The 26,599-nt window shown below is 59.3% G+C and overlaps 2 protein-coding genes across 4 annotated transcripts in view; both read right to left on the minus strand.

The window, feature by feature from the left end:
• The window catches only part of PACS1 (phosphofurin acidic cluster sorting protein 1), a 156,285-nt gene extending 149,355 nt beyond the window's left edge, over positions 1 to 6,930 (minus strand). The window contains exon 1 of one of the 2 annotated variants that reach the window (XM_070068218.1): positions 6,372 to 6,930. In XM_070068218.1, coding sequence (XP_069924319.1) covers positions 6,372 to 6,721 — 350 coding nt within the window. In that variant the 5' untranslated portion in view covers positions 6,722 to 6,930. Of the gene's footprint in view, positions 1 to 5,713; positions 6,151 to 6,371 lie in introns of those variants that run through there. The other variant, XM_070068233.1, reaches the window with a different exon arrangement.
• A 1,005-nt stretch (positions 6,931 to 7,935) lies between these two features.
• SF3B2 (splicing factor 3b subunit 2) lies at positions 7,936 to 26,519 on the minus strand. 2 transcript variants are annotated; one of them, XM_051854795.2, is made up of 22 exons: positions 26,321 to 26,519; positions 26,157 to 26,203; positions 25,966 to 26,043; positions 24,300 to 24,539; positions 24,082 to 24,132; positions 23,091 to 23,208; positions 20,424 to 20,533; positions 20,029 to 20,125; positions 19,727 to 19,818; positions 19,120 to 19,335; positions 18,874 to 19,011; positions 18,652 to 18,732; positions 18,282 to 18,509; positions 17,700 to 17,849; positions 16,572 to 16,661; positions 16,373 to 16,480; positions 15,556 to 15,663; positions 15,173 to 15,315; positions 14,967 to 15,068; positions 8,679 to 8,778; positions 8,413 to 8,598; positions 7,936 to 8,141 (listed from the first exon to the last, which is right to left on the minus strand). In XM_051854795.2, the coding sequence occupies exons 1-22, from the start codon at positions 26,451 to 26,453 to the stop codon at positions 8,070 to 8,072; spliced, it is 2,688 nt and encodes an 895-aa protein (XP_051710755.1). In that variant the 5' UTR covers positions 26,454 to 26,519; the 3' UTR covers positions 7,936 to 8,069. The 2 variants fall into 2 exon arrangements, with proteins under 2 accessions (XP_051710755.1, XP_051710759.1); XM_051854799.2 differs by having other exon boundaries at positions 24,082 to 24,129; positions 26,321 to 26,502.
• Between the last annotated feature and the right edge of the window lie 80 nt (positions 26,520 to 26,599).

Here is a 26,599-nt window from a genome sequence, read left to right on the forward strand (position 1 = left end):
AGATGAATAGTTTGCAGATATTTTCTCCAGAAACCACGAATATTAATGGAAGAAACACGCGGGCCATTTTCTCTCCTAACAGTGAGGTATTACAGGGCCTCCTGTGGCCCAGGTGGGAGCCAACCACAGCAGCCTAGGTCGCCACCTGTGACGCCTGCATCCCTGTCACAGTGCCTGGTTTGAGCCCCAGCCACCCTACTTCCAATCCAGCTTCCTGCCAATGGACCTGGGAAGCAGCAGGTAATGGAACAAGTACCTGGGCCCTGCTACCCACGTGGGAGACCTGGATGGTGCTCCTGGCTCTCCCAGCCCTGCCTGCTACAGGCATGCGGGGGAGTGAACCAGCAGATGTAAAATCTCTGACAGTCTGCCTTTCTAGTAGATGAAAATAAACATTAAAAAAGAGAGAGAGTGCATGCAATGGAAGCCACTAGCCACATGCCACTCATGTGACGTGAACTGGGGCTACTGCAACTGAGGAAGTGAATTTAAAGTTTTATTTTACTTAATCTAAGCAGCCACAGGTGGTTAGTGGCTACTGTATTAGACAGATCTTTTTTTTAAGATTTATTTATTTATTTTGAAAGAGTGACAGAGACAGAGAGGGAGAGACAGAGACAGAAACAGAGATCTTCCATCCACTGGTTCACTCCCCAAGTGGTAGCAATGGCCAGCACTGGGCCAAGCTGAAGCCAGGACCTTCATCTGTATCCCCCACGTGGGTGGCAGGGACCGAAACACTTTGGCCATCTTCTGCTGCTTTTCCCAGGCCATTAGCAGGGAGTTGGACTGGAGGTGGAGCAGCCGGGTCTCGAACCAGAGCCCATATGGGATGCCACTGTTGCAGGTGCAAGCTTTATGCTACAACGCTGGCTCCAACAGCACAGCTTTAAAACGCACAACTAAAGGTCCAAAGGAGCATTTAAAAAGAAAACAAAACTATCCTCCACAAGTTATATAAGCTAAGCAACAACAACCTGTCATCTGTTCGCTTCTCTGCTGGGCTTTCCCAGGTAAAGAAGCCAGAAGCCGCCCTTGAGGGGAGTCCCCAAGCTGCGACTCGGGCCTTTCCCTGGTTCCCCCCCCCCCCCCCCGGGCAGGCTGCGCAGCATCCGTCTGTGAGGGGCGACGCCTGGAGCCGGTGCCTCCGCGCCGAGGCTAAGAGCGAGGGCTGTCCTGGTTATTCTCCGATCTGCGCCAGAGAAGGCGGGTCCCGACGGCGCTCCCCAACCTAGAACCCAACCACCTTGCGCAGGCCTCTGAAAGGCCAACTTCAAACTCTGATTTTACTTGGAAGCCCTGGATTCCACTCTAAACCTCGTGCTGGGAAACCAGCCAACACTCACTGCATGTCAGTCTCAGACAGTGGTAGACCCTCGGAGGCGTCCAGGACGGGACAGACACAGCCAGGCCGAGGACCCGCCACACCTTCCTGACCTACGATACCTGCACGTCCAGGCCAACACAGGGACACCTGCCTGAGGGGGGGGGCCCACACATTTCCAGCTCACACCTCCCACTGGCAGCTCACGGCCTAGCTTAGGAACTGGAAAACTCTGGGGCCAGCGCTGTGGTGCAGCAAACCACATAGGCCGGTTCCAGTCCCGGCTGCTCCACTTCTGATCCAGCTCTCTGCTGTGGCCTGGGAACGCAGCAGAAGATGGCCCGGGCCCCTGCATCCATGTGGGAGACCTGGAGGCGGCTCCTGGCTGCTGGTTTCAGACTGGCCCAGTTCCAGCCGATGTGGCCATTTGGGGAGTGAACCAGCAGAGGAAAGACCTACCCCCTGCCCCACCTATGACTCTACCTCTCTGTAACTCTGCCTTTCAAATAAATAAATAAATCTTTAAAAAAAAAATTGGAAAACCAGCTTAAAAAGAAATCACATAACCACTAATGTGTCCAGGAGATCTGTAAGTCAATACGTGTGAAACGGCCTCTGCCAAAGTCATTCTAACCTGCGGAATCTGAGCGTCCGCAGGGACAGAGGATAGCGTTACCCTGACAGAGAGGCCATGCCATCACAACGCTCACCACGCAAACTCCGATCTCCTCAGGCACAAACATGCTCTCAAGGTTTCACTGCTGGGGAAAGAACAGAGAGGCCACCAGCTTTCTTCTTGCCTCCGTTACGCTTACTCTGTAGCTCTCATTTAAGAAGTGCGTTCTCCACTGCCTCCGTATATCCTGTTTTACATTTGCTTCATCAACGCAAAAACAAGGAGGAGGAAGAGCCCGTCCTGGTGAGCAGCCGGAACACAGAGCAACGCCTGGGCCTGGCCTGCTGGTGCCGTCCTGCTCCCCCGGCAGCCCTCAGGGAAGTACCTCCCCGCACCCTCACTCAGCGACGCCCACCTTCCAGAGGCCCAACGCTTTTGCCCAGGAAGGTTTCACTCCTGTATTTCAAAGGCAAAGTTTGAGAGAGAGAGATTCCATCCACGGGTTCACTCCCCAAATGGCTGCACTGCTGGAGCTAGGCCAGACCTAAGCCAGGAGCTGCTCTGGTCTCCCACGTGGGTGCAGGGTCCAAGCACTTGGGCTGGTCCTCCGCTTTCCCAGGCGCGTTAGCAGGGAGCTGGATCGGAAGTGGGGCAGCCGGGACTCGAGCTGCTGCCCCTATGGGACGCTGGCGCTGTGGGCTAGAGCTGTAACCCACTGCAGCGCAGCGCCAGCCCCCAGAATCTTGAACACCAACTGCGTTTCACAGCTGACGGAACCGGCTTCTTTTCGCCTTCCTCCTGAAGTGTCTGACTTCCTGATCAAGGGCACTGCGCTCATCTTTCATTTTAAAAGCTGGTGACAACGGCAATGAATACAATAGTTCAGCTATTTTAAGACGACTGTGGTTTGCTATTCACCTATGAAGACTTTAAAATGCTGTGGCGCTGCAGGTAAAACTGCCGCCAGCAGAGCCGGCATCCCACATGGGCACTGGTTCTAGTCCCGGCTGCTCCACTTCCGATCCAGCTCTCTGCTGTGGCCTGGGAAAGCAGAAGCTGGCCCAAGTCCTCGGGCCCCTGCACCCACGTGGGAGACCCGGAAGAAGCTCCTGGCTCCTGGCTTTGGATCAGCACAGCTCCAGCCGTTATGGCCATCTGGGGAGTGAAGCAGCAGATGGAAGACCTCTCTCTCTCTCTCTCTGCCTCTCTTTCTGTGTAACTCTGACTTTCAAATAAATAAATCTTAAAAATAATAATGAACAGCGCTGTGGCACAGCGGGTTAAGCCGCCACCTGAAGTGCTGGCATCCCATATGGACTCCGGTTTGAGTCCTGGCTGCTCCACTTCCGATCCAGCTCCCTAATGCACCTGGGAGAGCAGCAGAAGCTGCCCAAGTCCTAGAGCCCCGGCACCTGCGTGATTCCCGGCACCTGCGTGATTCCCGGCACCTGCGTGATTCTGGAGGCATTCGGGAGACGTTAGAGGAAAGCACACCTGAGCAGCAGCCACAGGCCTCCCTTATTTAAATACCCAATAAAGGAAACAGTATTTTTTTTTCCTAAAGCAAATGCTATTTCTACCGGCACTAAGAAAAGTGGCCTTCCTAACACTTGACTGCGCACGCCCAGTTCTCGGCACAGGTAGAGACGCCGGCCGTAACATCCGCACGCATAGAATAAGGATGCACAGGGCAGGATAGGACCTGCCCCTAGGGCCACAATCCTGTCGCACTCCTTCAGTGTCCACTGCTCACACGTCTGTGTCTGCTACAGCTACACGGGACGAGAACACCAACCCTGCACCCACAGAGCGCTGCAAGTTGCCAACAGAGTCTAAGCAACGCGAACAAGTACTCCCGGGAGACCTGCAATCAACCGGGAGACTCTAACCATCGGAAGGGCCAATAGCAGGCCGCAGGGCGCTCCGTTCCATCCTGAAGACACAGCAGCAGGCTCCAGGGAGCCCAAGGGCGGCACGGGCACCGGCTGGAGAAGCAGAGCAGGACCACAGACCCACCCCGGGGCGGCCAGGAACGGTGCCCTAGCTGCAGGCTCCCTGCGTGTGGCAACCCAACCAGCCACTTTGGCAGGCTCCCCGGCTGCTTCTCGGGCTGGTAATCCATTGCAGTGACCGGGATCTCAGTGACCGGGATCTCAGGGCAGCGGCGACTGGGGACTGTCACCTAAGCCCCTCTGCTGCAACTTCTTATCAGCCGGCTCATGCTACTGGAGGCGACTGTCCAAATGTCACCAGAGAGACAGATGTGACCGACCGGGACCCGCAGGCAAAGGGACACCGTGGTCTCATGTCCGAGAGAGTCGGACCCGACGCTTCTGCACAAACGGGCCTGCTGGACACAGAAGGACAAAGAGAGGCTCTCGGGAGCCACAGGACGGCATCCCTCAGTGACTCTCCCTTGGGCCCGGTGTTGTGCTGGGGCTCTGGCCAAAGCCAACTAAACAAATGTGGATCCTGATTTCCCTGAGGAAGGGCAGAGGAAAAACCAAGTGTCAATCAGTGAACACTGGAACACAAGACCACAGGCAGGAGAGAGGCTGGCACTGCCCAGGGAGCCTCCAGATCTGCACCCCGCAGGCCACGGCTCACCCCACGTTCCTTCCTGCGAACCGTGAGCCGTTCTTGCACACTACACTGCCCGGTAGTGAAACCACAGCTGCCACACAACAGTCACTCACAAGCTTAACACCGACCCAGCATTAAAAACCAGAAAACACTGAAGTCACAGAACACACACGAGGGACTCCAAAAAGTCCATGCAAAGTAGATTGAAAAGATGTATTTAGGGGCCGGCACTGTGGCACAGTGAGCTAAGCTGCCCCCAGCACTTTATCAGAGGACCAGTTCTGGCTGCTCCACTTCCTAGCCAGCTTCCTCACGCACCTGCGGGAGCAGTGGAGGACGGCCCAGGTGCTTGGGCCCTGCACCCGTGTGGGAGACCGGGATGCAGCTCCTGGCTCCTGGCTCCAGCCTGGCCCACCCCTGACCACTGCAGCCCTGTGGGACGTGAACCAGCAGATGGAAGATCTCTCTCTCTCTCTGTCTCTCTCTCTCTCTCCTCCATCCTATCTTTCAAATAAGTAAATAAATTAAAAACATTAAAAAAAAAATAGAGTCTGAATATCTTCATGTTTCTTTTTAAAAAGCACACAAACAGGGGCCAGCGTCGTAGCGCAGCAGGTACAGCCGGCATCCCATACGGCCGCCAGTTCACATCCCGGCTGCTCCACTTCTGATCCAGCTCCCTGCGAGAGCTGGAACATGGCCCAGGTGTTTGGGCCCTGCACCCATGTGGGAGACCGGACGCAGCTCCTGGCGCTGGCCTGGCCCAGCTCTGGCTGTGGCGGCCATCTGGGGAGTGAACCAGCGGACGGAAGATCTCGTCTCTCCCTCTCTGTTACTCTGCCATTCAGAATAAACAAACCTCATGTATATCTATCTAAATATGTATTTGCAAAAAGAAAGTTCAAATATCTAGTTTTTAGAATGCACTTTTTCCATGAGCTTTTTGAAGACTCCTCACATGCATGGATTTCAACATTGTTTTTCGCACCAAAATCATCTTTTAATTCCATTTTTTCCAAGAACATTTCGGAGGTACCTGACAGTACGACAGCATTTATAGAAACTTCAGAAAACATTCAGAACTGAAATAAATACTATTTTGAGATGCATATACATAGTAAAACGAGGGCTGGGAGAAAAAAAAAAAAAAGAAGAAAGGGAACCGATGAGCTCAACAGCGCAGTGTTTACCTCCGCGAAGGGAAGTGGCGGCGGGAGGGGCTCCGTGGACCCAGGACTGCTCGGCGTCTCCCTTTCTACACTCGATAACCGTGCAAAACACAGCCGAGGGTGGAGGCGGCAAGGCCCCCTCGGCGCGTCTGCCCAGGCCGGATAAAGAGCAGGGAGAGAGCCCAAGACCGCCCAGGCAACACGGCCACCGCGGCTTAGAGGTGACAACGCGACAGCGTCCCCAGGCCCGGGAAAGTCTCCCTCCAGACGGGTCCAGCCGACCGGGGAGCGGCCGGCGCGCAGGCACCAGGCCGTGATCTCGCGCACGAAGCACCGGTGACCAAGTTGCTACCGGGAGCAGGCGGTGAGAAACGTACGCGAAAGGACCCCAAACTACAAACGCAGGGAGTCCCGCGCTGGCTGCGTGCGGCCAAGGCCAACCAGAAGCCGGAAGGGTCAGCCGCTCCGGCCCACGCCGAGCACACCAGCGAAGCCAGACCCAGACCAGCCCTCGCCGCGCGCGGACAGCCCGGGGGCGCCGGCGAGGCCGCGTCCGCTCAGCCCCCGGCGGGGACCGGCGCCCCGAGCGGCCGCAGAGGGCGGGTCCCCGGATCCGGGGAGCAGCGGGCGCCCCCGGGGCGCCGGGACCGGAGCGCGGCCCCACCCCGCCGCCGCTCACCTGGGCACGCAGCTGGACGAGCTCCGGTCCACCTCCCAGGTGGCGTACAGGTTCATCTGCACCGGCGCGGGAGTGCGGCCTGGCCCCGGGCCGCCGGGAGTGGCGGAGCCCGAGGCCACCGCGACGGCCATGGAGGTGGAGGTGGACGAGGACGAGGACGAGGCAGCCGCCGCCGAGGTGGAGGACGACGACGAGGTGGCCTGGGCCAGCTTGGGGGGCGTCGGCTGCTGCGGCGGCTGCGGCGGCGGCGGCGGCGGCTGCTGCGGGGACTGGGCGACCCCAGAGCCCCGCGGGCCGCTGCCGCCCCCGGCGCCTCCGGGACCACCGCCCGCGGCTGCGCGCTCCGCCATCGCTGGGCCAGCGGCAGCGGCGCGGGGTGAGGGCACCGAGGCGACTGGGGGCCGGCTCCCGGGCTCCCCCCGCGGCGGCGGCGGCGGCGGCGGCGGCGGGGGCTCGGCGCCTCTCCTCAGCCCGCCGCCCGAGCGCGAGCCGCCAGCGAGTCTGCACGCACGCGCGGGGCCTCGCGGCGCGCGGTCCTCGCGCTCGCCCGCCGCCGCCTGTTGCGGCTCGCGCCGCCGAGACACTGGGTGGGCGTGCCCGGGCGGGGCGGGGCGCCGGGGCGGGCTGCCGGCGCGCGCCCTCGCCGCGCGGCCCGGGTCCGCGGGCTGCGCGCGCTCCCGGCGAGGCCGAGGCGGCCCCAATCCTGCGCTCTCCTGCCCGCCGCGCCCCGCCCCGCCAGCGGAAGCCCCGCTTTTCCGGGGCGCGGCCCCGGCCGGGGGTGGGAGGGCTGCCGCGGGAGCGCGCCGCGGGCCCTCCGGGGGTGCGCAGCGGGGACCGAGGCCGCCGCGGGCGAGCGCCGCCCTGGAGCCGGTTCTCCCGGCGCCGAGCCACGCACCTGGGCTCCCGCACCCAGCCCCGAGGCCCGCCGGCCACCACCGCGGGCGCCCGCCGGGCAGCTCCCGCCCCGAGGCCGGCAAGGGCTAATTCTCCAGCTGGGCCCAGCTCCCCTCCCGGAAGGAGCCTCGCTGCTAGTGGATCTGAATTCTGCTCCTGCTGGCCGCCCTGTGCCCGAGGGACCGCCGAGGACCCGCCGAGGACCCGGCCTGCAGCCTGCACTCACACCTAGGAAGCATTCTCAGGCCAGGGGCTGCGCCAGCACGAAACCCATTGATCGGCCCTCCCTGCACACCTGCCCCATCGCAGCGCTGAGGTCGCTGGAACCCGGGGCCCATTCAGACACAGGTAGCACACGGCCTTCTGGCCACACCTGACCTGGCCTACTTCCCACCCCGGTCACCTCCCGGTCCGCCAGGGCGCTAAGCTGCCTATTTTTACTCCCCAAGGACAACGCAGTAAGGTGAACCAGGACCCGGAGGCCCTGGCCCAGAGCCTTCCTGCAGGGGGGAGGGGCGCTGGGAAACCGCTCGGCACAGGCCTGGCTTCATGGTCTCACCTGCAACACCTGGTGCAGGTGCGCAGCCTGGCGGCGGGTAGCCCAGGGGTTACAGGAGGGGGCCATTTCAGTCCTGGAGGGAGGGCGCATCAGCAGTGTTACAGTCATCTCTTTCCTTGGGAAACAGCTTTATTTACAAAACAGGTCTAAAATAGGAACATGAAATGACAAGCCCTTGGGGACTGCAGGGACCCACGCGTGAAGCCGGGCATCCAGAAAAAGGGCCAGAGGGGGGCTGGGTGGGGCTAGAACTTGAACTCCTTGTACTTCTTGCTGCCCCCGCGGCTGTCCTGGGGCTGGGCTTTCCGCTTCTTTTGCTACAGGAGAGAGAGAAGCCGGTTACAGCAGCTTACACGTCCACCTGGCCACCACACGGGTGCGGGTGGGCAGCCTGACGCAGGCAGCAGTCCGTGGGAGGAGCGCTACTCTGGACCCCGGTCCCACCCTCTCCCACGTGCAGGACCCTTGCCCTCCCGCCTGGTCCCACCATCCTTAGAGGCCGCCTGCCAGAGCCTACGGAAGCCTGTGCCCGCCCTCACCACTAGAGGGCACCATCCCGCACGGCGGCCGCCCCAGCCCGAGCCCCACCTTCTGCTTGGCGGCGTGCTCGGCCACCATGTCGCTGAAGTCCTCCTTCTCCACCTGGGCCTGCTGCTCCCGCACGTGCTCCTCGTACTTCTGGGTCATGGCCATGGGGTCCAGCTCCAGCTCCTCAGGCGCCAGGGCCACTTCCACACCCTGCAGCTCAGGCGCCGGGCCCTTGCGGCTCATGACCTACGAGAGATGGGGCCTTGTCCTCTCCAGTCTCGGAGCCCCCTCTCCCAGCCCCCCAGCAGTGTCCTCCAAGTGCTCACCGTGGACATGTCGTAAATGTGGGTCGACCCCATCATGGCCCCCCCGACGGTGGCTGTCCTCTTCTCTGGCAACACGGTGAACAGCTGAGGCGTTTCACTTCTGCAGGGGAAAATGCAGTCAAGCCCGGCAAAGGGGCTAGAGGGTCTCAGGGAGGGACGGCACCTTGGGCTCTGACACGGGGGCACAGCCTCAGGTTCACCGAGGCCCATGAAGAGAAGAACCGGAGGTGGGGCTGCGGTGCCGATGCCAGGGGATACAGCCTGGAAGGGGCGGAGGCACCAAGAGGCCCCTGACCAGGTGAGGGGGTCAGACCCAGGACCTCACACCAAGGGGCTGAGGATCAGACAGGCAACGCTGGTGCAGGGAGGCTGGCGGCTGGTGCAGGGAGGCTGGCGGCAGGGAAGAGGCTGGCGGGCACCGTCTGGAGCTGAGCACACGGCGCAGGCAGCCAACACAGCACAGCCAGGGTCACAGCCAGAACACGGAGTTGGTGTGCCACCGCCACCCCGAGCACGGCCTCTCCACCTCCCTCCCCCAGAAGGCGTGACGATTTCTCCACACAGTAGCCAGAGTGAACACCTTGAACAGAATTCAGATCCTGGCACTCCTGCTCCAAATCCTGTGAGGTTGCTGATTATCAATGGAATAAAACGTGACCATGACCTAGGGGCCGGCGCTGTGGCATAGTAGGCTAAGCCTCTGTCTGTGCCACCGGCATCCCACATGGACGCCGGTTCAAGGCCCAGCTGCTTCTCCCCTGATCCGGCTCTCTGCTGTGGCCTGGGAAAGCAGTGGAAGATGGCCCAAGTGCTTGGGCCCCTGTGCCCGCGTGGGAGACCTACAAGCAGCTCCTGGCTCCCGGCTTCGGACTGGCCCAGCTCCGGCCACTGCAGCCACTTGGGGAGTGAACCAGCGATGGAAGACCTTTCTGTCTGCCTCTATTACTCTACCTCTCAAATGAATAAATAAAATCTTTTTTTAAAAAATGCTACCATGACCTGAAGGGTCCATACTCTGGTCCTTAGGAAATCCCTCCGCGCTGCTATCCAGAGCACCGTCTGCTTTCTTCCTTGAACATGCGAAGCTCGACTTCTGCCTCCCGACAAGAAGCAGCCACCAGATTTATCCCGAAGCTGATGCCAAAAACCACCAGAAACTGGACAAAATACACAGGGGTGCACAGCCTGGTGGTGGTGTGCTCCCCAAGGAGGCGGGGTCCCTGGTCTGGCAGTATAGAAATGGTAAAGTGCGAGGTGTGGGGGTGCTGCCCCCCGAAGAGATGAAGCAGTACCCCTCAGTCAGCGCTGGAAAGACTGAGCTGTTACAAAAGCCAGAGCCGCACCCCCGGTGCCCCCTCTGGCTTCCTGTCTTGCAGTGAGATCCCCAAGCCCACCCCGGCCCCGCCGGATACCACCGTCCTCAGGCCCTCACCAGAGGCAGAAGCAATGGGCAGCTGGGTCTGCAACGTTTGGTCTCTACAACGGTGCGCTAAATAAACCTCTTCTCTTAGTACGTTTCACTTAATAATGAAAAGGAGATGAACACAAGTAGCTTTCAAGACACTAGACGTGGAGCCGTGAAGGCCAAAGAGTCTCCCGGCACAGGAAACAAGCGAGGTTAACCCTTCGGCTGTCCCGGTACCTGCCCTGAGCTTCCAGCCACGGAACCCAGAGGAGACCTGGGACAGCTAAGAGGACCCCTTGAGCTCGGGGAATGGAGCTCCGAGTCCAGGGAGTCCAGGGCAGCCAGAGGCCCCAAGACTGAGAACGGGAGAGGACTCGGCCCACAGAGGTCCAGCACACGCACGAGGAAAGGACCAGGCTAAGCAAAGCCCCAGCGGAAAAGACCAGTGCCGACGGAGCCTGCTGCCCACTCAGGATGCGAGGAGCGCTGGCGCCACTCGCCAGACGGAAACCCGACTCCCAGGGTGTGAGGCCGCAGATACAGGAGACATGTGCCCCTTACGAAGAGGATCCAGTGTGGCCTTGACACAGTGAGACGCCAATGGGAACACGGAAGTCCAGACCCAACAACGGTGCATCTCACAGAAACCATCACGCATGCAAAGACACAAGAAAACGCAACCCATAGGGGCCAGTGCTGTGGTACAGCAGGTAGAGCCACGGCCTGCAGTGCCGCCATCCCACATGGGCGCCGCTTCAGGTCCTGGCTGCTCCACTTCCGATCCAGCTCTCTGCTGTGGCCTGCGACAGCAGTGGAAGATGGCCAGGTCCTTGGGTCCCTGCACCCACGTGGGAGACCCCTAAGAAGCTCCTGGCTCCTGGCTTTGGATCAGCGCAGCTCCGGCCATTGCAGCCATCTGGAGAGTGAACCAGCAGATGGAAGACCTCTCTCTCTCTCTCTACCTCTCTCTGTAACTCTTTCAAATAAATAAAATAAATCTTAAAAAAAAAAAGAAAAATGTTACATGTTTTAATGTCAGAATACATATTATGGAAGAAAATGTTAAACTTGAAGACACAGTAATAAAAACCTTTCTACATTTAAAGAAAATTTTCTTATTTCTTTAAAAGTGAACAGAATGTCAGCGTCTAGTAGGACAACTTCACAAGACCCAAGAGACGTCTAACTGCAATTCCTAAGGAGGAGAAAGAGAACACTAGAAGTATTTGGAGAAATAATGACCAAATGTCCCCAAAATTAATTTAAAAAAAACTATGAGAGTAAACTCACAAATCCAAGAAGCTCAACAAATCTCAAGTGAAGAAAACTACACCAAGGCTCCAAACCAGAAATAAAATCTTTTTTTTTTTACAGGCAGAGTGGACAGTGAGAGAGAGAGACAGAGAGAAAGGTCTTCCTTTGCCGTTCGTTCACCCTCCAATGGCTGCCGTGCTGCGGCCAGCACACCGCGCTGATCGAAGCCAGGAGCCAGGTGCTTCTCCTGGTCTCCCAAGCACTTGGGCCATCCTCCACTGCACTCCCTGGCCACAGCAGAGAGCTGGCCTGGAAGAGGGGCAACTGGGACAGAATCCGGCGCCCCGACCAGGACTAGAACCCAGGGTGCCGGCGCCGCAAGGCTGAGGATTAGCCTAGTGAGCCGCGGCGCTGGCCCCAGAAATAAAATCTTAAAAGCAGGGACCGGCGCTGTGGCATAGCCTCTGTCGGTGGTGCCGGCATCCCATATGGGCACCAGTTCATGTCCCAGTTGCTCTTCCAGTCCAGCTCCCTGCTGTGGCCTGGGAAAGCAGTGGAGGATGGCCCAAGTGCTTGGGCCCCTGCACCTGTGTGGGAGACCCAGAGGCAGCTCCTGGCTTCAGTTCAGCCCAGCTGCGGCCATGTAGGGAGTGAATCAGCAGATGGAAGACTCTCTCTGTCTCCCCCTCCCTCTGTCTGTAACTCTACCTCTCAAACAAATTTTTGAAAAAGAAAAAAATCTTAAAAGCAGCCAGAGAAAAATGCGTCATGTACAAAGGAACTGATGGAAGGATGCGAGCTCCCCCACACTGAACCATGCAAGATGCTAGAGCAACATCCTGAAAGCACGCAGAGGAAAACACAGCCCAGAGCCTTAGACCTGGCGGCAACCTGCCAAAAGCAAAGTCAAGGGGCCAGTGATGTGCACCGGGTTAAGCCACCACCTGTGACATACTGGAGCAACTGTCCCAAGTCCCCTCTGATCCAGCTCCCTGCTAATGCGCCTTGGAAGGCAGCAGCAGATGGCCCAAGTACTTGGACCCCTGCCAGCCACATAAGAGACCTGGATGAGGCTCCGGACTCCTGGCTTTGGCCTGGCCCAGCCCCACAAGCCCCCCAGTCCCACAACCATTTGGGGAGTGAACCCACAAATGAAGAGCTCTGTTCCTTCTCTGTCATTTCTGCCTTTCAAATAAGTAAACTAAATCTTTAAAAGAAAAGAAAAAGGTCAAGTAAAGAACTCAAGACTACCAAAGCTGAGGGGTAAGTACCTGTCCTAACAGTTAACATGTTTGCATCCGAATTGAAATACTCGAGTTTGCTACCCAGCTCCAGCTCTGGCTAGACTCCAGCTTCCTGCGAATACAGACCGTGGGAGGCAGGGAAACAATTCAAATCATGAGGCTCCTGATACCCATTTGGGAGACAAGACCTGAACTGGGTCGTCAGTTCCCAGCTTCCACCTGGTCCAATCTCGGCCACTGTAGGCATCTGGGGGGTGAAACAGCAGATGAGAATTCTCTATCTTGTGTGTGTATGTGTGTCTTTCTCTGCATCTCCAATAAAGAAAAATGATTTCAGGGCCAGTGTGTGATACAGCAGGTTAAGCCACTGCCTGTGACACCTGCAATCCCATTTGGGCACTAGTTCATATCCCAGCTGCTCCACTTCCGACCTAGCTCCCCCTGCTAATGCACCTGGGAAGGCAGAAGATGCCCCAAGTCCGTGGGTCCCTGTCTCCCATGTGGGAGACCTGGATAGAGTTTAGGCTCCTGGCTTCAGCCTAATCTAGCCCTGGCCACTGCGGCCATTTGGAGAGTGAACAGCAGACAGAAGAACTCTGTCTTTCCCTCTCTTCTGTAACTCTGCCTTTCAAATGAATAAATAGATCTTATTTTTAAAAAAATTTCTTTCAGCTGAATGAAATTGTGACCAGCAGACCCACAACAAGAAATGTTATAGGAAAACCCTTCAACTAAAAGGAAAATGAAAAAAAAAAAAGAAAGAAAGAAAAGAAAAGAAAAAGAAAATGATACCAGAGAGAAACCCAGATACACACAAAGAAATGGAAGAACATTGAAAATGTTATCAACAATTATGGTTGCTATGGTTGTTATTTAAATCTCACTAAAAGATAACTGACCACGGGCCAGTGCTGTGGCACAGTAGGTTAAAGCCCTGACCTGCAGCGCCAGCATCCCTTATGGGCAACAGTTCCAGTCCCAGCTGCTCCACTTCCCATCCAGCTCCCTGTAAAGGCCTGGGAAAGCAGCAGAGGATGACCCAAGTGCTTGGGCCCCTGCACCCAGAAGTTGTTCCCGGCTTCAGCCTGGCTCAGCCCCAGCCCCAGTCACGGCAGCAATTTGGGGAGTGAACCAGCGAACAGAAGATCTGTCTCTCTTTCTCTCTCTCTGTGTCTACCTCTCTAATTCTACTTTTCAAATAAATAAATATCTAAAAAAAGAAAAAGAAAGTATAAAATTGGACCGGTGCTGTGGCATATCGGGTAAAGCCACCATCTGCAGTGCTGGCATCCTAAATGGGTGCTGGTTCGAGACCCGGCTGCTCCACTTCCGATCCAGCTCTCTGCTGTGGCCTGGGAGGGCAGTGGACGATGGCCCAAAGCCCCAGGGCTCCTGCACCCAGAAGAAACTCCTGGCTCCTGGATTCAGATCGGCCCAGCTCCGGCTGTTGCAACCATTTGGGGAGTGAACCAGCCGACAGAAGATCTCACACTCTCTCTCTGCCTCTGCCTCTCTATAACTCCAAGTTTCAAATAAATAAATAAATCCTTTAAAAAGGCAATATTTAAAAAATGTAACTGAGCATATAAACAGAAATAACAGCCATGTGCTAGTACAGGATTTATAGCACACGTAACGTAAAACATACGACAGCAGCGTAAAAGGCCAGGAGAGAAGCCAGCCCTGCTGTGCGGAGCCTCTGGCAGATGACGACGCGGGTGGGAACGATGAGCAACCACGGAAACTCACAACAGAGGTCAGCTCATCAGCCAGCAAAGGTGACACAGAGCCAAGCGGAGTAAACTGTTCAGTAGCCCGAAAGGCAGACAAACAGGACAAAGGGAGCTGCGCAGAGGTCCGAGAGGTCGCTTCTCGGTAAAGGGGCCAAATGGGGAAGACTTCGGACTCCGTCTCCACAGCTCAGAGCTTCGAGACCCCGGCCTGTGCACAGCTGTGCTTCTGGGGCCTCAGCACACACCTCCGGCCCCAGGCCATCTGCAGCCGTCTCAGCTCCCACACCCCCTTCTCAATGAGGTCTTCCCAAAGTCCACCTCCCACCACACCCCTCCACAGCCACTACCTCCCACCACACCCCTCCACAGCCACTACCTCCCACCACACCCCTCCACAGCCACTACCGGGCTCCTCGGCCCCAGCACCCTCATCTACATCTGAAACGACCTTCGACGGCCGGCTCCCTCGACGGCCTCCCTCACGCTGCCTCCCCGCTGCCCACAGACAGCCTGGCCCAGAGCTGGTGTTCGACGACGCTGACAGAAGGGGCGGGGGGGGGCGGGGGGGGGCGGGGGCGGCGGAGGCAGCCCGCTGGCCCAGAGCTGAAGGAAGAGAAACCTCCCCCCGCCCCAGCCTGCCCGCTCCACTCACCCGTCCATCGCCTCCTCGATCTTCTTCTTCCTCAGCTCGATGAGCTCGGGGGTCTCCATTCCAGCGGGCACCGACGAGAACCCTCCTGGGGTGATGAGGCCACTGAGGAGAGAGGAGTCAGCGCAGGGCCAAGAGGGAGCCCGCGGGGAGGGAGCCCGCGGGGAGGGAGCCCGCGGGGACGCACCCCGCAGGGCCGCTGCGCCCACCTGTCTGCCGGCGTGATGAAGCCCGTCTCATCTGGCTTGTCTTCGTCGCTCTCCTCCTCTTCCTCTTCCTCCGAGGACTCCTCGTCTGAGGGCTCCAGTTCCCCCCACGGGGTCCGATCAATCTCTTCTTCCTCAGTCTTGGTCTAGGAGAGATCACTCAGTCATTCGACAAAGGTTCACTAAGTGCTACCGCGTGCCACGCTGTCGTGAGTGGGAGGGGCACAAGTAGCCAGCCCCTGACCCGAGCTGGGCACAGCGCACTCTCACTGCAGCACAGAACACGCGCCCCCTCTTCACTCTGAGGAACACCCAGCACCAGGGTACTGAGCTATAGCGGCTGCCTCCAGCCAGCACCCTCAGGCCTGCGGGGACCCGGCCCGTACCTGAAATTCAGCAGCGTTGGTTCCAAACACGTCCCCGTAGAGCGGCTTCCCGGTCTCGTCTACTGGGGGCTTGCCCCAGCCGCCGGCATGGTACCCGAAGGAACAGCTCTGCAAGACGCGGGGCACAGTCAGCTCCACCGCTGAGCTCGAGACCGCCGCAGCCCTAGAGCAGTCACTCTTCCAAGGACTGAACGTGCGCTCAGGAGTCCGGAAACAGTGTGGAGAACCGAATCCGCGGCCCCACGGCGGCACAGGGCGGTCAGAGAGACAGCACAGGCCGGACACTCCCCTGCACGGCGAGGCGAGGGCGGCCTCCGGCACTGGTACCTCCAATTTCATCTGAAGCTTAGCAACGCCACTTTTTTACTTCAATGGCCTCACTTTTTTTTTTAATTTACTGCCGTTTTGAAATGTCATGCTGTTGCTGAGATGAAATCGGAGCTGCCTGCCTACGACGCACGTGCGAGGCACAGGGAACGCGCCGCCTCGGTCAGTCGGTGTGGCTGTTTCTGCGCTCGCCGCAGCAGCAGACGGGGGAGCCCGGCGCGCGCCCGCACAAGCACGGCCGTGAGTTCACCACGTGTCCTACAAGCCCTGGGCGCGTCTGGTGACGAGCCTGCCGCTCGGCTCACCTCTGGGCTGCTAATGCTGAGGGAACACTTTATCGTGAGCGTGTCGCTTTTTTAAACCAGTAGAATCTGTTACTTCCTTTCTGTTTTATAACCAGAGTGGAGACGAGGAGAAGGACACAGAAACCCCCTCCGTGAGACAAGCAGACAAGCAGAGGCAGCCAAGACCGAGAAGGGACGACACTCACCTCGGGGATGGGCGAGTTCAGCCCGGGGATTTTCAGGTTGGGGTACGATGGGGGTGGTCCGTACCGCTGCATGGCGATCAGCCACGGGGGCGGGACCTTGTGGGCGTTCTGCAGCATGAGAGAACAGGGGAGCGTCTGCCTACCCTGCGCTGCTCTGCCGCCCCCGCCCCGCCCCGCCCCCCAGCCGACCGACACCCACTGGTCCCACAGGCATCCCCAGGGAAATCCTGAGCTCGTCCGACAGGTCACCAGGCTTCTTCTCCTTCAGTCGCGTCTCGAACTCCTTCCCCTGGGAATCAAGCAAAGGCTGCTATTGCGGGGACACACGCACGCACTGAGCTCCATGGCAGGAGAGGCCAGGAGAGCAGAGAAGCCCCAACCACGTCAGACACAGAATCCCAGGCCGCCGGACCGCTGCCCGCTCCCACCCTGACTCTCATCACATCGCTCCCCAGCAAGGGCAAGAAACAAGCACAAGGCCAGACGCTCAGGGCCTCCCTGACCACGGTGACAACGTGGCCAGCCTGCACCTTCCTCACCCATCTGAGGGCCTTAAACAGGATGAGCCCAAAAGCCTTCAAAACCCCCATACTGTGGATCGCTACTTCAAGGCCAGAAAAGAAGAAAACTTTTCTCACACTTCTGACATTAAGTATTCCTGAAAATCACCCACCACTTGGCCCCTCTGTCCCTACGCCAACACACCACTCTAACTATAACCACTCCAAAGACATGGTCTGCATTTTCCCACCAAATGACCTGATTTTAAAAGTTCAAAGTCCAGGGCTAGGCTGTGGGCCAGGCTTGTGGCAGAGTGGGTTAAGCTGCTGTCTGTGATGCCAGCATTCCATAGCAGTGCAAGTCACGGGACAGGTGCTGCGGCACAACAGGTAAGGCCACCGCCTGCAGTGCCAGCATTTCATATGGGCGCCAGGTCGAGACCCGACTGCTCCACTTCCAATCCAGCCCTCTCTAATGGCCTGGGAAAAACAGAAGAAGATGGCCCAAGTGCTTGGGCCCCTGCACCCACATGGGAGACCCAGAAGCTCCTCGCTCCTGGCTTTGCCTGGCCCAGCCTTGGGTGTTGAGGTCATTAGGAGAGTGGACCAGCAGAGAGAAGAGTGATCCCTCTCTCTGTTTCTCCCCATCTCTGTAACTCTCTTTCAAGTAAGTAACATAAATCTGTAAAAAATACATAAAAATAACTTTCAGATTCCGTCTCATCTGAGACTAAGACTGTGGCACCACCGACCCAGGGCTAACACCTTCTACCGGAAGGTTACGCAGTCATGACTCCAAGGCCCAGCCCTGCCACCAGCCCCCCAACCTCATAGTACAGGTCCCCATGGATGGTCAGCTTCGGCTTCGTCTGCCACTTGAAGAAGGCGTCGTGCAGCTTCTGGTAGTCAATGTCAATCTTGCCCATCTTGGGCCGAACCTTCTCCCGCATCTTTGACTTCATGGTTTTCTGTTCTTCCTATGAGAAAGCAGAGGACGCCCTCTGTCTCATCTGAAAGTCAGCAAACCCTCTCTATTCAACCCCACCATGGGGTAAGCTGCACACGAGGCCGCCTGAGCTCTGGGCCCCGTGACCAAGAACCCAGGCTCACGACTTGGCTCGAGAGAAGCGGAACGGAGCTCATCAGGAGGCAGGCCCGCCGAGCACTGCACGGGCCTCCACACCACAGCCACGTGCTGGCTGTCCCTGCCAGAAGTCACCCCCTCGCACTAGGACTGTGCGGCCGCAAAGCGCACGCTGGTGAGGACCCGGGGAGGAAGCGAGGAGCTGCCTGGCCCGTTCCCTCCCCTCCGCCGCCCGCCCGCGCTGTGCAGTGCTGACTCCTATGCTGGAGGAGGGACCCTCGGCCGCGGGCGGGGTCTGGATTCCAGTTCTGGAGAAGGCCCTCACCTTCTCCTGCAGGGCCTCCCGCATCTCCTGGATGCCTGTGCGCTTGATGAAGTCCGGCAGCTCAAAGGGGGGCTTCTCGATGCCGCGCTTGCCTTGCAGGTACTTGCGCTTGAAGCACCAGTGTCGCGGCACCGGCACCGAGTTCCGAGTGGCCTTCAGGTGCACCAGGAGCTTCGGGTCCTGCGCCGTCACATCGTGCATCTCCACGACGTCGGGCCGGGCCACCAGCTGCAAAACGCACACGAGGCCCTCTGGGGGCGCAGCTCTCGGGTCCGAGGCTCTCCCTCCTCCTCCGTGGAGGACCCACACCCACGTCTCCGGGCCTCCCGCGCGCCCTCCTGGGCCTCCTCCCACGCTCTCCCGGCCTCACCTGCTTGAGCTCAGCCACGGTGAAGCGATTCATGCGACGCAGCTTCTTCTTGGACAGCTTGGGCGCTTCTGGCTTCTTCTCCTGCCACGGAACAGTCATCACGCGTGAGCAAGGCCCTCGGACGGAATCTAAGGGCCCAGCCCACCCCAAGACTTGCGCTCCCAGAGCCCGGGCAGAGGTCAGCCCATGGGCCCCGCGCGCCGTCTCCGGCCAGGCCCCGACCTGCTCGTCGTCGCTGCTGTCGTCGTCGCTGTCCTTGTGCTCCTCCTCGAAGCCCTTCTTCTTGGGGGCGGCGGCGTTCTCCAGCTTGTCCAGCTTCTCGGGCTCCTTCTCCTTCTCCTTCTTCACGTCATCGGTGAGCTGGGGGGGGCAGAGGACGCCAACGGCCAGTGCGGGGCCCACGCCCCGGCCAGACCTCCCAGCCCGGTCTCACCCGCCCAGCCCCTCCGGCTGCGCCGCTCCCGCTACCTTGAAAGCCTCAAAAATCCTCTTGAAGAAGATGAAGTTGGGCTCATAAATCTCGGGCTCTTCGGTCACGTACTCGATCTCCACGTCAGCGGCCGGGGCGTCCGAGCCGCGCGGCCGGCCTGAGTCCTTCTCGCGCTCCCCAGAGCTCTCCGAGGGCGCCCCCCGCACGCGCTGCGGCTTTTTCTTCTTCTTCCGGTTCCGGCGCTTCCGGTTTTTCTATCACGGTGAGGAAAAGCCACCAGGTGAGAAAACCAATCACCATGTCTGACCCCCAAGCCCTGACCCCCACCGTTCCCCCAGCAGCTCAGGCTGGCTTCTCCCAGGGGGCGACCCCAGGCACGTGGTGCAGAGGCCGGGAGAGTGACTCCAGAGCCCTCCACGCTCAGGCTGCGTGCCCCTGCGACGCTCCTGTACCCTCGAGGCACAGCTCCCCTAGCCGTGAAGCACAGTGAGCAGACACGAGGAACCCAAGAGACGCAAGGCGATGGAACAAGACCCGGGAGAGGCTCAGGACAGAACCCACAACAGTGGCCAGCCCTCACTGGACACCGCGCCGGGGGCTGCTCCGGTGCCCACACCCGGCTTCTAGGCCAGCTCCGCCCCGTACCTCCTTCTTGGATGTGGACACTGCATCCTCCTCGGTCTCGGAGGCCGAATGGCCCAGGGACGAGCGAGTGTCTGTTTCCATCTCCTCTTCCTCTGCAAGGGGGGAGGGTGGCGATCAGGGCCCTGCTCAGTCACCTCTTTACCAAGTGCAGGCGTGCACCAAGCCCCCCAGGGGCAGGGAGGGAGGACGGGTCGCGCTGGCCAGGCCCCGCCACTGCGCCGCGCCAGGCCCGACACCCACCCTGCTGCGCCCCGCCAGGCCCGGCACCCACCCTGCTGCGCCCCGCAAGGCCCGGCACCCACCCTGCTGCGCGCTCATCTCCTCCTGCCGGCTCTCCTTCAGTTGCAGGATCTTCTCCAGAGCCTGGGGGATCTTGGGGCCCACAGAGGGGTCCTCCATCTGCCGGAGACACCCAGTGAGGGCCCTTGCCCTCCAACGCCCACCTCCTGAGTGAAAGGCTGCCGCCAGGTGACGTGGGCAGTAGACGGGCGACACGGGCTGCACTCAGAGGAAACCCCAGAACTCCGCCCCGGACCCGCCCCCGACGCCTCTGCCCTCCCCCACAATGCTCTGAACAGGACCTCTCCCTCCCCCAACAACTGAAGTCCCCCTCTTCCCACAGAATCCCCCTCGGAAACTCTAGAAACAGCCCCCCCAGCCCCCACTCTCCTGTCCCGAGAGAGACCATGCGTCTCACCTCTCTGTTTTCATCCCCAGGGGGCGGTGGGGGACCACGAGGACGAGGAACGGGGGCCCCCATGGGCAGAACAGTTGGAGTGGGACCCACCGGGCCCACGGGGGCAGCAGCTGAGGGAGGGGAGAAAGTTCAGCGTGAGCAAAGACAAAACACTTTTTTTTTTTTTTTTTGACAGGCAGAGTGGACAGTGAGAGAGAGAGACAGAGAGAAAGGTCTTCCTTTTGCCGTTGGTTCACCCTCCAATGGCCGCCGCGGCCAGCACATCACGCTGATCCGAAGCCAGGAGCCAGGTACTTCTCCTGGTCTCCCATGGGGTGCAGGGCCCAAGCACTTGGGCCATCCTCCACTGCACTCCCTGGCCACAGCAGAGAGCTGGCCTGGAAGAAGGGCAACCGGGACAGAATCCGGCGCCCCGACCGGGACTAGAACCTGGTGTGCCGGCGCCGCAAGGCGGAGGATTAGCCTAGTGAGCCGCGGCGCCGGCCCAACAAAACACTTTTAAAAAGGGACTTCCTGGGGCAGGCACTACGGCGCAGCGGGTTAAAGCCCTAGCCTGAGCACTGGCATCCCATATGGGCACCGGTTCTAGTCCCAGCTGCTCCACTTATGATCCAGTTCTCTGCTATGGCCTGGGAAAGCAGTAGAGGATGGCCCAAGTCCTTGGGCCCCTGTACCTGCATGAGAGACCCAGAAGAGGCCCCTGGCCCCTGGCTCCTGGCTCCTGGCTTCAGATCGGCACAGCTCCAGCTGTTGTGGCCATCTGGGTAGTGAACCAGCGATGGAAAACCTCTCTCTGTGTCTCTACTTCTCTGTAACTCTGACTTTCAAATAAAAAGGGACTTCCTGGGGCCGGCACCGTGGCTCACTTGGTTAATCCTCTGCCTGCGGCGCCAACATCCCATATGGGCACCGGGTTCTAATCATGGTTGCTCCTCTTCCAGTTCAGCTCTCTGCTGTGGCCCAGGAAGGCAGTGGAGGATGGCCCAAGTGCTTGGGCCCTGCACCCACATGGGAGACCAGGAAGTATCTGGCTCCTGGCTTCGGATTGGCGTAGCTCCAGCCGTAGCGGCCATTTGGGGGATGAACCAACGGAAGACCTTTCTGTCCTTTTCCCTCACTATCTAACTCTATCTGTCAAAAAAAAGGACTTCCTTGGGGCCAGCGCTGTGGCACAGCGCGTTAAATCCCTGGCCTGAAGCGCCAGCATCCCATATGGGTGCCAGTTTGAGTCCCTGCTGCTCTACTTCTGATCCAGCTCTCTGCTGTGGCCTGGGAAAGCAGCAGAGGATGGCCTGAGTGCTTGGGCCCCTGCACCTACATGGGAGACCTTCACATCAGCTCAACTCCAGCCATTGCGGCCATCTGGGGAATGAACCAGCGGATGGAAGACCTCTCTCTATCTCACCTTCTCTGTGTACTCTGTCTTTCAGATAAATAAAATAAACCTTTAAAAAAAAGAAGTATTTCCTTGCTACAAGTCAGGGTGCTGGGTACCCTTCAGGGAAACTGGAAGGGAGCCTAGGGTGTTTGGGTTTTGGTCCGGGCAGGGCTGTGGGGGTATATTCGGGTTGTGAGTACGCCTTGAACTGCCCACTCACGACAGCAGCCCTCTCTGTGTCACATGCACAGCGGTCTCGCAGACACCAAAAGCCAGACGCTGACGTTCCCCACGTACAGTGGTGTAGCATTTGCATGTAACCCATGCACAGACTCCTGTGTGCTTTAAGTCATCTCTGAAGATTTACAACGTGTAACATGATGTAAACACTACGTAAACTGTTGCTGTATTGTTTAGACACATTGCTTAGTGACACTCAAAACTTTTCCTGGTTATTTTCCATCTGTGGTCAAGTAAGTGGTTATGGAACCAGCAGACACAAAGGGCTGACTGTGTTCATGAAGTGGGTGACTGCCCTTAAAAACTGTTTTAAAAACTCCTGGGCCGGCGCTGCAGCTCACTAGGCTAATCCTCCGCCTTGCGGCGGCTGGCACACCAGGTTCTAGTCCCGGTCGGGGCGCCAGATTCTGTCCCGGTTGCCCCTCTTCCAGGCCAGCTCTCTGCTGTGGCCCGGGAGTGCAGTGGAGGATGGCCCACGTGCTTGGGCCCTGCACCCCATGGGAGACCAGGAGAAGTACCTGGCTCCTGCCATCGGATCAGCGCGCTGCGCCGGCCATTGGAAGGTGAACCAACGGCAAAGGAAGACCTTTCTCTCTCTCTCTCTCTCTCTCACTGTCCACTCTGCCTGTCAAAAAAAAAACAAAACAAAACAAACAAACAAAAAAAAAACTTTTTGGACCAGCACTGTGGTATAATGGGTAAAGCTGCCACCTGAAACGCGGGCATCCCATACGGGCAGCGGATCTAGTCCCAGCTGCTCCACTTCCGATCCAGCTCCCCGCTAATGGACTGGGAAAAGCAGCGGAAGACGGCCCAAGTGTCTGGGCCCCTGCACCTATGTGGGGGACCCGGATAAAGCTCCTGGCTCCAGCCTGGCCCAGGGGCCCAACCCTGGCCGATGCAGGCATCTGGGGAGTGAATCAGCGGATGGAAGACCTCTTCCCCGCTCCGCCAACTTTGACACACAAATAAACAAATTAAAAAAAAAAAAAAAAAGGAAAGAAACCTCTCTTAAATCACCTTCCTGTCCTCCCCTTCCCGGTTCTTACCTCGAGGACCCAGAGGAGTGCGAACGCCCATCTGGCCCATGTCCTGTGGGGGCCGAGGGACTGGGGTGCCCATCTTGGCAATCTCCTGCTGCCGTTCCTGCTCCAGGAGCACGGCTGCCTACGGCAGGGAGGTGGAAGCGGGGACGCTGCTGAGACGTTGTCTGGCAGGCAGCCCCTGGCACAGGCAGTCTCCTGGCTGGGCCAGGGGCCCACGGAGAGCACTCAGAAACCACTTGGGGTCTGACTTCCCCTCCACCCCCCACGCTCCTGATCCAGGATGGGAAATCCCTGAAAACAACACTAAGAAAAGCCCCGGACACGCGGCCCCTAGCAACAAAGTCAACAGTCGGCTCGACAGTGCCTCCCGTTGTCGCAGTGAAGAGTTTTATCTCCGAAAGTTGAGTTACTCGGAAGGAACTCTGAAGTCCACCCTCTGAGACGGTACAACCAGCAGAGACAGCACGTCACGTCCGTTTCCCTACCTACGCTGCTTCTCATGCTTATCTCCCAACACTCCGGAGCAACCCGTCGGGGAACACCTGGCACAGCGCACCTCTGGGGCCCGAGATCTCGCCCCCACTCCCAAACTTAGTCCACCAGTCACCCCACGTCTGACGCAAAGGGTACCTTTCCAAGGCACCTAAGGGGACGTCGTGTGGACTAGTGGTGGACCAGTGGGCATCAGCCTCCACGGGCTGTTGTGAGGACTTTGCTAGACATTCTTGATTTGGGCTTTTCTTACAACAACCCTTTACAAATAGGAAAAAAATTTTCAGCTCACAGCTCAGACAGACACAGGCCACAGGTTGTGGTTTGCCAACCTGTGGGCTGAGGAACAACGGAATTCTTCAAGAGATGCTGGAATTTAGCTGGGGATGAGGCAGCCTCCAAAGAAAACGCGAACGGTGCCTCTCGTCCTGCACACTAAGCACGGTTAAGTGACAGCCAAGGCCTGGACCGTGAGGTCAAAGGTCAGGAAGGGGGGCATTACCCGCTTCTGCTGCTCCAAGAGCTCGTGCTCCTTCAGTGAATGATCTCCCTGCTTAAGAGAGAAAACAAGCTCACACCAGCACAACTCCCCACGGCCCGCCTGCCCCAGCTCTGCCGCCAGCCTGCGGCCTGGTTCTGCCTCTGGTCCCGGCGCCAACTCCCCGAGCCCACTCTCTCCGCAGGGACCCACGAGGCCAGGCCCAGGCTCCCCCGCCCTACCTGCTTGGCGCGCTCCTCTTGCTGCATCAGCAGTGCCGCCTGCTGCTGCGCCAGCTTCAGCCGCTCTTCTTCCGACAGCGCCACCGGCTCACCCACGCGGAGAGGAGGCGGGGGCCCCAAATTTGGTGGGTGGGCCATGGGAAAGCCAAGGCCAAGGCCTGGTGGGGGTGGAGGGGGGGGTGGAGGGGGCTGCAGAGGAGGGAGCCCCATGGGTGGCGGTGGCATGGGAATCCCAGAGAGCTGTGGAGAAAATGCGATCGTGAGCCAGGAGGCATTCGCCCACGCCCTCTGCCAGCATCCGCTGGGAGCCTGCTCTGAGCCAGGCACTGGGATTCCAAGTCAGACGAGATCCTGGGGTCGGTGCTGGGACACAGTGGGCTAAGCCTCCGCCTGTGATGCCAGCAGCCCGTATGGGTGCAGGCTCGTGGGGAGTGAACCAGCGGATGGAAGACCTTTCTCTCGGTCTCTGTCTATAAACCTTCCTCTCAAATAAATAAGTAAAAAAATATTCAAAATCAAGGAAAAAGACAGAGACGTGATTTCTTGCTCTGTAAGAGACTGCTCTGTGCACTGGAAGAGAACGGGAAGTTCTCTGGGATACCATCCAAAGAAAGCTACCGACTGTCTCCACGGAAAAATACCACGAACACAGCTGCTCCACACGACTCCAGGACACTTGAGGGACCAGCGCTGGACACAGCGGGTTAAGCCAGCGTCTGCAGTGCCGGCATCCCCTACAGGAGCTGGTTTGAGCACTGGCTGCTCCACTTCCGATCCAGCTCCCTCTAGTGCTCCTGGGAAAGCAGTGGAGGATGGCCCAAGTGCTTGGGCCCCTGCACCCACGTGGGAGACCCAGAGGAAGCTCCTGGCTCCTGGCTTCAGCCTGGCCCAGCCCCAGTCACTGCAGTTATTTGTGGAGTGAACCAGCGGATGGAAGACCTCCGTCTCTCTAACTCTGCCTTCCAAGTAGATAAATAAACCTTTTAAAAAGAGACACTTTTAAAAAGAGCCACGGCTCACTAGGCTAATCCTCCACCTGCAGCAACGGCACCCCGGGTTCTAGTCCTGGTCGGGGCGCCGGATTCTGTCCCGGTTGCCCCTCTTCCAGGCCAGCTCTCTGCTGTGGCCAGGGAGGGCAGTGGAGGATGGCCCAGGTGCTTGGGCCCTGCACCCCATGGGAGACCAGGAGAAGCACCTGGCTCCTGCCATCGGATCAGCGCGGTGTGCCGGCCGCGGCGGCCATTGGAGGGTGAACCAACGGCAAAGGAAGACCTTTCTCTCTGTCTCTCTCTCACTGTCCACTCTGCCTGTCAAAAAAAAGAAAGAGCGAGACAAAGGCCGCTGAAGGAGTGCAGAGCCATGGGTCAGAGGCACTCTCTGGAGGAAAAGCATCAAATCCTGCATAAGTGACGGACGGGAGACAACCGGCGTGCCAGGCGCTGCGAGCTCTGCAGAGTCCACCCGCGCGTTCAGTCTCGCACAGCGACACGGCAGCACGCGGGGCGGGCCAAGAGGTCGACACGGCAGCACGCGGGGCGGGCCGCATTCAAGCGGAACCCCCGGGGCCAGAACTCGAAGGCGCGGACGCCGGGAAGCGGGCCGGACCCGGAGCTCCCACCTCCGCACGGCAGCCCGACGCAGGCGAGAGAAGGGGGCGCCCCCTTACCTGTGCCGACATGGGAGGGGGCGCGGCTTTGTCCCCATCTTCCCCTCTCAAGACCGGCCGGTTCAGCACGATGCCCGTCTGCGAGAGAGAGAGCGAGGCTCCAGGGCGGCCCACCAGGGAGCCAGAGACTCCTCCGCGCCGGGGCCGGCCACCACGACGCCGGGCGGGCCCCCTCGGCCGCCGGCACTCACCTGGCGCGTGTAGCTCTGCAGCCGCTCCACCAGCTCCTCGCGACTCCCTGCGGGCGAGGCTCGGGTCAGCGGCGCGGGCCCGCCCCCGCCCCCAGTCTCCCGGGTAACCGGGCTCCGCGTCTCCACGGACCCTCGGTGCCCTCCCGGCCCCTCCAAGCCCTCACCCTGGATCGGAGCGCCTATCTCTGCCAACTTGGCCTGGAGCTCCTGGGCAGCCCAGGCGCCATAGTGCCCGGGAGGCGGCGGCGGCGGCAACTGCAATTCGCCTTTGGGAGGCTCGGGATGCTCGGCCGCCATCTTGGCCACAGGAAGGCGCGCGACCAGCCCGGAAGCTCCGGCCGCCCTCGGGGCCTACTTCCCGGAACTTCCGGCAGCGCCGCACGCCACGTCCTCTCGGCGGCGGAGGGAGCTCGGCTTGTCACGTGACTCGCCGGCCGGCCGCC

The sequence above is a fragment of the Oryctolagus cuniculus genome, chromosome 1 (assembly GCF_964237555.1).
Source record: "Oryctolagus cuniculus chromosome 1, mOryCun1.1, whole genome shotgun sequence".
In the NCBI taxonomy this organism is placed as follows: Eukaryota; Metazoa; Chordata; class Mammalia; order Lagomorpha; family Leporidae; genus Oryctolagus; species Oryctolagus cuniculus.